The sequence below is a fragment of the Apodemus sylvaticus genome, chromosome 10 (assembly GCF_947179515.1).
Source record: "Apodemus sylvaticus chromosome 10, mApoSyl1.1, whole genome shotgun sequence".
In the NCBI taxonomy this organism is placed as follows: Eukaryota; Metazoa; Chordata; class Mammalia; order Rodentia; family Muridae; genus Apodemus; species Apodemus sylvaticus.
The window spans coordinates 67,624,851-67,637,156 of NC_067481.1; the positions used below are offsets into that span (position 1 = coordinate 67,624,851).

The 12,306-nt window shown below is 44.9% G+C and overlaps 1 protein-coding gene across 4 annotated transcripts in view; it reads right to left on the bottom strand.

The window, feature by feature from the left end:
* Positions 1-12,306, bottom strand: part of Gria1 (glutamate ionotropic receptor AMPA type subunit 1) — a 319,911-nt gene that overhangs the window by 35,804 nt on the left and 271,801 nt on the right. For all 4 annotated transcript variants that reach the window (XM_052195298.1, XM_052195297.1, XM_052195295.1 and 1 more), the window contains 2 exons: positions 8,474-8,672; positions 1,616-1,863 (listed from right to left, as the gene is read on the bottom strand). In XM_052195298.1, the coding sequence (XP_052051258.1) occupies positions 1,616-1,863; positions 8,474-8,672 (447 nt within the window). The remainder of the gene's footprint in view (positions 1-1,615; positions 1,864-8,473; positions 8,673-12,306) is intronic.

The following is a 12,306-nucleotide window of genomic DNA, read 5'->3' on the forward strand; positions in this document are numbered from 1 at the left end:
CTCTGTCTGTGTGCCTGATCTTTAATGAGTGTCTCTTTGTAAAAGAATGTCTCTGATGTCTTGCTTGTATTGTGACTCCAGAGTACATGGGATGCTGTGTAATCTGCAACTCTGTCCTGCTTAGGGTGGTCCCAGAATCATTAGCTCCTGTTTTTCACTTTGGTCTTCTTTTTTTTTCTTTTTTTCTTTTTCTCCATTTTGGCTCTGGAGAATTCCTAACTTGCATTTATAAGGATGGTTCTTACATCCTATCCACCATACCCACAAGTCTTACAGTGACAATTTGGTTCTATCTTGTTACTGAAAACAGATGTCCTCGAGGGCCCCTTTTGAAGACTATCCTGGTACCTTTCATGATTATTATTAAAACATTAAGCAATTATAAGCTATTGAATGGCTGCCTCCTCTTGTAATCGTGTAGTTACACGGGAAGGGTGCCTTGTTCAGAACAGTGATGCCAGCTGCTATGCCAGTGCCTGGGCTAATAATGGAACACGGTGCCATTTCCATTAATGAATGATTCAAGGCAGAGTGGCCGTGGCTGTGATGTTAAGCAGTCTCTCTCCATCCTTTCATGGCCTTTATTAACCCTTCTTGTTCTTCCTAACATGGTGTCCTTTATCCTTATGCACTTTTTCTTTCTTTGCTTGCCTTTTATTTTATTTTATTTTTTAAAGATAGAGTCTCTTTGCATAGCCTTGGCTGGCCTGGAAGATGATATGTAGAACAGGCTGGCCTTGAACTCACAGGGATTCTCCTGCCTCTATCCCTTGAATGCTGGGACTAAATGCTCAATTTTAGTTTATGCCGTTTAGACTCACAATGTTCTTGACCTCAGGAGGACTGGTCTGTCAGTTCTGTCTTTCTGTACAGGTGAGGAAATCTAGGGGCTGGGTGATCAAATATCTTTCTTTCTGAAGGACAGTAGTAAATTCTAGAATTAACACTGTATTAGCCTGTCTGATTTTAAGTATGAAGGACTTACCCTTAGCTATTTAGAAAGAATAGCAAAGCTTCTTTATGTGAACATATTATTGACTTTGCCTCTTTCTGATCAACCCACTTATGCTAAAAAAGCCTGTGTCAAGGCAGGCACACAGGCTGTGTGGACCTGGAGCTCTTCACCAGGAGGTACTTTGATTTGAGCATTTCTCAAGGTTCAGACAGCTGAGCTTTTCATTTGGACAATGTATTTCTACTTTTGAGAGACACATTACAAACCACTTCCTGTCAGAGTCCACAAAGCTGGAGAACCCTGTTGATGGTTGAGCTGGATGCAAGGTCTCCTCTAGCAAGGGATGGAGTGTCACAGATCACAAGACAGAAGCACAGGGTTCATCAACACCCAACACTTATGGAGTGAGGTGGGGAGCAGGGCAAGGGGAGCGACACACAGTGGGTAAACAACAAAGCAAGCTGAGGCCCCCAGGCCGGTTTCCAACCTCAGGATTGAAGGTCACAGGTGGGTGGAATCTTCCAGGCCCACAGGCATTTCAGAAGATTTCTTCTTGGTAGCTGGAATTATGCATGGGGGCCTGTGGTAAATGCAGCAGCTTCATTCCTGAGAGATGGGGAGGGCAGGGGGAGCACGGAGGAAGCAGATCTGGGTACTTACCTCAGGGCGGACCCCTTGGGTGTTGCAATGCCATAGCCTTTGGAATCCAAGTTACCTCCCACTTTCATGGTGTCACAGGGCTTGCGTTGCTCAATATACTCATTCATGGTGGACTCCAGGAGGTAGGCATATTTGCCTTTAGATTTTCTCACTCTGATCATGCCCTCCTCTGTGGTCCGAACAAACACAGATGGTTCTGCAGACTTCATGTATGTCCACATCTTCTCAAAGACGGCGATTTTAGACCTCTGGTGGGGGACAGGAACGAAACCAGGGTTAAACAATGGCGGTGCTTGAATTGGGGTCGGCGCACGAATCAGGGAAGAGCTGAGTGAGCTTGATCAGACATTCATGAGCCAGATCAGCTCAGGAAGAAACAAATTATGAGTGATTGCAAAATAAGAGCCTCTAATTAGTACCAGTAGGTTCCAAGGTACAAATATCTTGTAAATACAGAATGAGCAGAGTATCTCAGAATCATTTAATTACTTCTGAGCAATTATACTCCTAAATGGGAGAAAGATAAGCAACCGGGTCCCTGTCTTATCTTTAAAAGACATTGTAGATCTGTCTATAGTTCAATAGGGATGCAAGTATACTGCCCCAAAGCCGAGGGCTGAATGTCAGAAGGATTTGACTTTGCTAAATACTGTAAAAATTTTTTTTAAAAATTAAAAAAAAAAAAAAACAATAGCAAAAACAACCAAACCCCTTTTTGACCATGTGCTGCTAAGTTCTAGTAATCCCCTATTATGAGACCTGTCCTCCAAACATCACTGTCTGATAGAGCATATAGCATGTGGAATCAGAATTATCTTTCAAAGGCTCTGGGATTTGAATACTTGGTCTCCAGCTGGTGGAACTGTTTGGGAAGGTTTAGAAGGTGTGGCCTTGATGGCGGAGGTGTGTCACGGGGTACAGGTTCTGAGAGCTTAAAGCCTCCTAATACTTGCAGTTCACTCTCTGTGCTTTGAGGATGTGAGCTCCCAGCTTCCTGCTCTGGCTACCATGCCTGCTTGCTGCCATGCCTCCCACATTGACGGACTCCTATCCCTCTAGAACTGTAGTCCCAGATAAACCCTTCCTCCTATAAGCTGCCTTGGCCATGGTGTTTTATCACAGTGATAGCAAAGTTATGAATACAGCATGAGAGCCAACATTTCCTTCTATTTTAAAGGCCTCCAAACCAGGGGAGCTAGCTCACTGGCTGAGGTGCTGCTTGCTCTGCAAGCATAGGTCTGAGTTCATATCCCTTGCTGGTATCCACATTAAGAAAATATTTTCCCCTGGGCAGTGATGGCACACGCTTGTAATCCCAGCACTCTGGGAGGCGGAAGTGGGCAGATTTTTGAGTTCAGCCTGGTCTACAGAGTGACTTCCAGGACAGCCAGGGCTATACAGAGAAACCCTGTCTTGAAAAAACCAAATCCAAAAAAAAAAAAAAAAAAAAAAAAAGAGAAAGAGAAAAAGAAAAAGAAAAAGAAAAAATTTCCCAGTGTAGCAGAGCATGTCTGGAATCCCAGTGCTGGGAAGGCAAAGACAGGAGAGTTTCTGAGGCTTGATAGTCAGTCAGTCTTTCTAGATTAAAGCATGGAGCTCCAGGTTTGGTGAGAGACCCTGTCTCAAAAAGGAAGATGGAAAAATGATTGAGGAAGATACCTGATTTTGAAGTCTGTCTCTATGCGCATATGTATGTACTTCTTTATGTACTTATATTCAAGTACACACACACACACACACACACACACGTTCCAAATTTGGTGAACCTGTTTTCTTTGTCTATGAAAATAGTTCCAGCCTTTTTTTCCCCTTTTTTCCTTTTTTCTTTTTTTTGGGGGGGGGGGTGGGAGGGTTTGACTGGATTGTTTAATCCATTTGATACAGTGTGGCTACATCTTTCTTTTTCCCAAAGACCAGAGCAAATCCTAAATCAGATCCAGGACAGTAATCCTTAATCTCCAGTGAATACTTAAGCCCTGAACCTGTAAACTTAGAGCTTTTTGATCTACCAGGGTCCCAAGGGTCCTGATTTATGAGGCCCAGCATTTGTCAGTGAGATTGATTTCCCTTGTAGGTCACAAATTCAGGGTCACTCAGTGTATAGACTGGCTACTCTGTGGAAATTGATAGTCATCACTTCTTGGAAACTAGGCTCAAGCTGTAGAAGCTACTGAGGCAGGACGGTATCTTCTCTGTGGCTTCTTCTCAGACTGTGACTGAGGCTTTTATCAGGGTGCATGGTCCAGGATCCCAGACCAGCCCTCACATCTCACAATCTCACAGGCTTTTTTATTAAAGGGAGTCTTTTTGCCAAGAGTGTTTCAGGGGCATTGGAATCTGTCTTGTGATGTTCCTTTTCTCTTTGTGTATGTTTCAAAGAAGGTGTAGGTGCTCATCTGTCTCTATCTCATAGAGCCCAAGTCAATATCTATGCCTATCCTCTCACTCTCTACCTTATCTTTTGAGACAGACTCTCACTGAATCTAGAACTCACCACCTGGTTAGTCTGACTGCCTAGAAGGCTCCAGGGATCTTTCCATCTTGACCTCCCAGGCACTGGGGACAAAAACCATTTTTTTTAATGTGGTGCTGAGATCTGATCTAATCTTCATGCTTGTGCAGTGAGAACCTAACCCACAGATCTCTATCTCCAGTCCCAAAACTTTGGAAATGGACCAGTGCTAGCTGCAGAGAAAGGTCTCTTACAGAGAAAGGAAAAGACAGTTACTAAAAATGTCATATAGCCTGTACATCTATTATAAGTAGATCACATCTATTTAATATAGGATCATTAGTATACATGCAACAATGTTTTTGAACTGTATAAAGTATTAGGTTCATTGTTTTGATGTCAGGAATATCAGCTGTGAATAGCATCTTAATACACAACTGTCATGTTGGTTAACTGATCTATAAAATATTTAGGTCCCCCTAAAATCCTAAGTTTTGAGTAAAAAATACTGAGAAGATTTGCTTAGAATTTTAAGGAGGCATTCAGCATGAATTTAACTTGTGGTGATCCCTTATTAGACAAACTGTTACATTTGTTCACAGAGAGATTTGGAGAAGCCATTGGGCCTACTCTTAGTTTTAGGTCTAAGTCTTGGTTTGTTCTCCAGGATACTTCTCCTTGAGCCTCTTTTTGCTCCTTTTATTTCTTGGTGACTTTAAAACACCTTGGTGGCTTGAAATGTGTGCTTGTGACATGAATCAACATTGTTAATGTATGAGAGAGGAGAGAAAAGGTACGGGCAATACCCACCCCAGATCCTAGATCACAGCATGCCCAGGGGCCTCAATACTCTCTTACAGGAAACAGGGAAATGCATCTATTCAGTCAGGACTAGATGATCTTCCAGGCACAAAACCAACAACACACACAGCAGGACCATTGTAAGATGCAATTTGACCTGACAGGATGGCACAGTAGGGAACAAGCTGTGGACAGGCAGAGCAGAGAAACCCTTTGGCAGCAATATGCAGAAAATCAGCACATCTTCTCAGTCACAGTCCCAAAGCCCAGGCAGTGCTCACAGGTGCTCGGGGACCACTAAGACAATCTAATCTCCAGGAACTCAAGTGGAGTGTGAACGGCAGAGAATCCTGGGAACATGCCAGGATATCTGTTCTTGACTCTCTTCTGTACAGCTCCCACTGCCCTTCACACATCTTAATTAACTGTCCATGGAGAATTAAACTGTTCCATGTCTCTGGATGGTGCTGTCATGAGGACTAGGAACTGGATTCTTCTGAGACAGGGTGAGGCATTTCATGCTTTGTTTTTCCCCCTTTTCTGCCTAGTGGGAGTGGAGGGTGATGTCTCCTTACCCACCAAAGTCTTGGTCAGTCACAGACATGCCAGGGCTCATAGGACATCTCCTAGCAGTGTCTTTTTGTAGGTAAAGAAACTGGGGCCTGTGATGAAGCAATGAGAACTCCGTGATGGTGTCCTACATGGAAGAAACCCCTGAACTCCTAGTGGCACATCTGTGTTTTTTTCCTCCCTACCAACCGGCTTCCTCCCTCATTATATCTTGCCAACTACAGGGACTTGGGCAAGTGACATAACCTTTCTGAGACTCACTGTTTCTCTTTGAACAATGGTGTTAACAGTTCCCAGGGACAGCGTTGCCATGGAGACAACACACAATCATAGGTAAATGCTAACCCAGTGCCTGGCAAGAAGAGAATGCTTAGGTAGTGGTGGGATTACAATGAATATTTGTGTCTTTTTGTTTTCAAGGTTACTTTAGTGCTGGGATGCTCAGTGCATGGCTTGCTTGGCATGCTATTGACAACAATCGGGGACTCTGACAAAGGGCCCTTCGAGACCTCTGCTTCTCCACCTGTTCTATCTGCCCTCAACACAAAGGCCTCATCACGTCCATCCACTGGTCTTCATATGTTCTCCCTTGTCTCTCTATTTATCTCTTCTCTTCTCTGATATTTTCCTTCAATAGATCATCTTATTCATCAGGAGAACAGTGTCTGCTGTGAGACAGCCAGAGGAGGAGTCAGACACAAAGAAGCCCCTTTTGTAAGCAGTTAGGGTTACAGGCTCAAGGAAATCAAATTGTCTATATGAACTGGCAGTGAGCTCAGAGAGCACAGAAGTTGCACAGTTCATTCGGTGAGTGAGTACAGGGTTTTAAATCCAAAAGCTCTGACTCAAGCTGGCCCATCACCAGCCTGTGTTCTTTTTTCCATCAATTTTTTCCTCCTTGGTACTTGGCCAAGCCCCAACTCCATGTTCCCTGGATCCTGAGCATGCTTACTGGATCCACCAACAGATCAGAATTCCCTACGTATTCAAATTAACGGACCACATTCATCCCAACTGGATGATGAATTTGTACACAGCCTTCTTCCTAAAGTAGGAAAACCTCCAACCTGGGGTGCTGCTTAGCAACTCATGCAGGGAACTGTTGCTCTACCTCCCAATAAACTTCAATTACTTTCTCTTCTCAAACCTCATTCCTTATGGTCATGAGGCAATGTACTCAGAAACACTGGCTAAGGATGACTTTGGTGGCCATTGTGAATGACAATTCCTGGAAAGAAGAAGTTTGCAAAAGGCTAATAGACTGACTAGACCTACTGCGATATAGAGATGTTGGAACACTGCAGGTTGAGAGCCTAATTACAATTGATCTCAGTCTAGCTTTAGCCTATTAAGTAGCCAGTCTTTGTCTGTCATTTGTGTTAGACCCAACATCATGTCACTAAGATACAAAACTGGATCTAACAACAGATCCATTCCCTTTAGAATGTATTAACAGAGGAACTCTAATTTTCCATTAAGCAAAGGACTAAGGTTGCCATCACATCACATGCAGGGCCTATGGTTGAGATTTCTCTGCTTTGCATAACTGTCTCCTTACTGTTTCCACTAATGCCTTTGAAAAGTGCCCTGACTTAAGAATTTCTTAGTTCTATTACCACAAAAACTTCCATGTTGGAGCATAGGGTTTGGGGTGATCAGAGACTGTCTTCCCAGGCCATGCTGACTCATACTTGGCTCCAGAATTAACTATCTATTATTCATTTACAGGTAAGGGCTGTGTTTTTGTGTTGACACCATCAAGTTTCTGACCTTAATACATGGAGTCTACCATGAGTCCAGGAAGGCTTCTTTGCTTTCAAAGAAGACATAATAAGAGGGAAAGCTACAAGTCCCAGGATTGAGTCTTGCCCACAGTTTCCCTAAGTTATTCCTTACTAAATGACATACCCTGGAGAGCGGGGATAGAATTGTGTTTCCTGTCCTTTGCAGCACAGACTAGTATATGGTAGGGGTCTGAATCAACCCTGAGATTTGAAACTTCCATAAATGTAGAATCCCATTTTCCAGTGGTCTTTAGACAGCTGAGAAATTTCCAAATATTAGATTTTGTCTAGGGGCTGATCAAGCCATGGGCACCCGAAGGAACCTTTTCCTTACTCACAGCTTCTGTGAGGGAAAAGGTAAGCTCCACCAGAACCTGCCTGAGACTGTGGCCCTCTAAGACTCCCTGGGTGTCTGCTCCAGGAGAGTAGTGAGCACCATAATTTCTATTTCTCTAAAAGCTTAGGGGCAGGCTACCAGATTCCAAGACATCAGGATGCTACAGGTGGCACATTTGCTATCTGTAAGACAGATACACCTTTCCCAAATGACCTCCCCTCTCACTCTCTACCTCCTCCTCAGGTCCTCTCTTCCTTTTCCTTAGCTTTTCCCCACTGTTCTTCTTCCTCCCCAGTGTACTATCTCCTCTAAGTCATACATTAACAATATTTCTTCCTCCCTCCTTTGAAACTCAAGACAACCTGCCTTGCCACCTGGGAATCAGAGGTAGCCTGACTACAAGGAGTATAGGCCATTTGTGGCACAAGACCTCCCCTTTCTGAGTTCTATAAGAAGAATTGATAGGCCAAAAATTCTGCCTCAGGGACCCAAACTCTCCTCAGATCCCTCACCATGCTGTCTGTCTATGGCATTAATAGTTCAAATAGTATTTTACCCAAAAGGACAGTACACTCAGTAGTTCTCTTGGGCCCCCAACCCAAGAGCTTTCACTGAGTTTCTGAGATTTGCATGAAGAGAGGCAGTTATCTTGTTCTTTGTAATCTCCCTGTCCTGTATATCTATCTATCTATCTATCTATCTATCTATCTATCTATCTATCCATCCATCCATCCACCCGTCAATTGATCTATCATGTATCTATTTATTTGTGGTGGTTAGGAAGGAAGGCAGAACCTCCTGAGTACTTCCACCATGGAGCCACTCCCACCCAGCCTCCTCACTCTTTAATGAAAAGGGAAATATAATGGAGTGATTCCCTTCTGAGAAGGCCTTGGGATCAGGGATGCCCTCACCCTGAAGAACTCCTTTGTGGAGCCTGCTTCCAGTGTCCCATAAGCAATTTCCGTCTGCTTTGCCAGGTCCTCTGCACTCTCAATGGGAGACACCATCCTCTCCACAGTCAGGAAGGCAGCCAGGTTGGCTGTGTATGAGGAGATGATGATCAAAGTGAAGAACCACCAAACACCACCAACGATTCGTCCAGACAGGGACCTGCAGGCCAAAGGGGAGACAGGTCAGAGGCGTGGACATCAATTATAGAAGGTTCTAGGGATGAGCAGGGAGTCAGCAGAGTTCTGCCAGCAGGACTGTCAAACCTGATTCCACCCCCTACTCTGTAAGAATGAAGTGAGAATCCAAACATCAGAGAGATTCCGTGCTTCCTTCCTTGTCAGGATAAAAAGCTGTGGGGTCTCTGCCCCATGGGTGATAATGCACGCAGGCAATTGTCACACTTGCTTTACATGGACAGACACATCAAGACATGTCAGCAATGACACAGATGTGTCAGCACTTGTCCACAAGCATCTTAGATGTGTGTAAATATCCTTCAAATGTAGTTAACATCTACATGGAATAATGGTCAAATGCAGCCATTTTAAATGCAACCACACACACACACACACACACACACACACATACATACACATACACATGTACACACAAATTTGATGGACCTGGAAATAATAAACAGCAGCAGTCTCCTTTTTCTCATTATTGTCCAGGATGATGCCATAGAAGGAGAGGGAAGGAAGAATGTATTGGATATATTCATAGAATGAGTGTAACCTTACTGCAGTCACTGTGGAGAAAGTCACTGCAGGAGATAGGCAGTCGCTCCACTGACCAATGCAGAGATGGATTTAAAAAAGAGGTTAAGCTGAGTGTGACCCTAGAATTCTGGGAGTAGAGGTAGGAGGATCAGAGGTTTACCATCATCTTGGCCATACAGTGAGTTTGAAGCCAGTCTGGGCTATGCGAGAGCTCTTTTCAACAAACAAATACCAAACATGTCCCCCCCCCCAAACCAAAAAGGAAAGAAAGGGGCTAATACACAAGATGAAGTTTCCCTGGGTATTCCATGGACCCTTTCATGTGCCCCAAATAGTGAAGAGAAAGATGACTAGCAAGAGAGACAGAGAGACAGTGTCCGCTCTGATTCTCTTGGGCTCCCCAATGACTCCACAGGGTGGTGTGGACTCTCCTCAGGGTGACTTTGGAACCTTTCAGGCAGGACAGAAGACACTGTCAAGGACACACTTGTATCCTATCAGACAACTGAATCTTATGTTGGGAAAAGGAAAGACTGGGACCTTAGTGCCAGCCAGAGGAGGAGGAGGAGATTGAATCCCAGAAGAGATTTCCCACAGTTCTAACAATGTAAAATAGACTGGAGCTGAAGCTATGACAGATGGCGCTACAGTTTGACCAGGTCTACTTGACTGGCAGGCCTCTGATTGGCTTGTCCAAAGTTGTACATACAAAGATGGCGCTCTGCATGCTTTGCCCAGCCCAGAGTCCACTCTCCTGCCTGGGGTCTTCTACTTCATCCCTCCGTTACTTACTCTTCCTGTCTGAAGAGTAAGTAAATACCAACTAAATACTGTGTTCAGACTCAGCAGAGGGATGTTAGGGAAATTACTGCAGCTCTTCCTTCCTATTCCCCATGTGACCACATTGGATGCATTTCTTCTGTCTGCTTTTCACGTTTATTTGTTTAATTGCCATATTGAGAATGAGTGGCAGAGCCTGGCTTGTTAAAGCTGCCAGAACCCAAATCTGACTCTAGCCACTGCGTATGATTGTCAGGGAGTGTTATGGTGAACACTGATTGTCAGTTTGATAGGATCCAAGGGAGACAGGCATCCGGCAGTGTCTATGAGGGTTTTTCTAGACTGGGTTAAGTGGGAAGACCTATTCTGAATGTAGGTAGGATCTTCGACTTAATGAACTAGAAAAGGTGAGCTGAGCACCAGCCTTCTCTCTGCTTCCTGACTGTGGATGTGATATGAGCAGCTGCTTCACATCCCCGAGCTGAGCCTTCTGTGTGAGCACAAGCAAACCTTCCTCCCTTACTGCCTTGGCAACTTCATAGGAAGAATAAGTAACAGGGGGTTGGTGTAGAAGACCCCAGTCAGGAGAGTGGACTCTGGTCTGGGTAAAGCATGTAGAGATTTTCTCATATTGTATATATAACTTTGGACAAGCCAATCAGTGCCTTTGTAAGCTACATTGCCGTAACATGTTAAGGATGTGGCTTATCTGGAGGGTATTCTTCAGAAGCAAGAAGGCAAGCAGAAGCACAGCAGATAGTCTAGTGCAGCACACAGTGGTATGTTGGGGGAGGGGTATGTGGATAGTATGGGGAGCTAGAGCCTGCCCATGCACATGATGTCTATTCACAGTAACTAAGACACCCACCTCAGGACGTTTGCATGTGCCCCTTGACTAGGGACTTACTTCCTTGAAATTGCCCCAAACCTGCCTCTGCAAACCTTTCCCTTGGGGTTTCTACTCTAACGTCACCCATGTTCACACATGCTCCCCAGAAGTAGTGTCATTTCTGCGTCCTGCTTCTCTCCCCTTGCTTTTTGTTGGCACGCTTATTAAAGTTGAAGTGACATTTCTATAGTCACGTAGGTTTGCTGACTCTGTGGCCATCTGTCTCCCTATAGTGGTATGTACAGGTCTTATCCATGTCACTTCTTGCTCTGTCCTCAGCATGAGGCTTAGTGCCTGGCAGAGAGTCTATAATGGATAGATGAAAGACAACACACGTTTTCTCAAGACTTATACATCAACAGCATGATGGGAAATATCTAAGAGGTTTCCCCTCAAGAGAAATGACTAATAGAAGAGTTAAGACACCTAGGCACAGAAACCCCTTTGGTAGCTAGGCTAGGGTAGAGCATACAAGGATCATTCATCACATGCTAAAAAGACATGGGTTGGGGAAGATCATAGCCTACTAGGAAAAATCTTGAAAGGCATCATGGTGTCAGCTGACTGGGCCAGGGAAGCAGGCTGACTGTCTTAGTTAGGTTCCCGTTGCTGTAATAAAACATCATGACCCAAAGCAATGTGGGAAGGAAAGGGTTTATTTGATTTTACACTTCCTGATCAGAGTCCAGCATCCAGAAAAGTTGGGCAGGAGCTGGAGACAGGAGTTGATTCAGAAGCCACGGAGAAGAAATGCTACTTACTGGCTTGCTCTTTATGGCTTGCTTTGGCTGCTTAAGTAAACCAGAACCACCAGCTCAGAGGGGGCCCCACCCACAGTGAGCTGGGCTCTCCCCCTTCAATCATCCACGCTGCAGGCTTGTCTACAGGCCAGTCTGGTGGGGACTGTTTCTCAGTTGAGGTTCCCTTTTCCAAAATGATTCTAGCTTGTGATGGAGTTGACATTTAAAACTAGCCAGCACACTGGCTGTGAGCATTCTGCCCTGCAGAGGCATTTCCTGAAGTGTGAACAGCCAGTGAAGGCAGGAAAAGAATTTGAACAAATGGCCACTGGGGTCCCCACAAACCACAGTAAACTCCCGGCACCATGCTCCACGGGGGCACCATCTTGAGCTGCCCAGGGCAATTGTTTCTATTTCTTCAATCCCTACCCTCTGGGCAGGCCAGGTGGGAGCATGGCAGTAGCTGCACCAGGAACCTGAGGTTGAGAAAGATGAAATACTTGAAGTTACAAAGCCAGTGATTGATCTCACGGAGGGGGGTTGGGGGGACCCATGATGTGACATCAGGGTGTGCATGACTCCACCTGTGTTGAAGTTGGACTCTGCTGAGCCCTCCCACCCCCCCTCATCTTCTCAAGGCTGACCACAGGCCCTGACTATCCCTC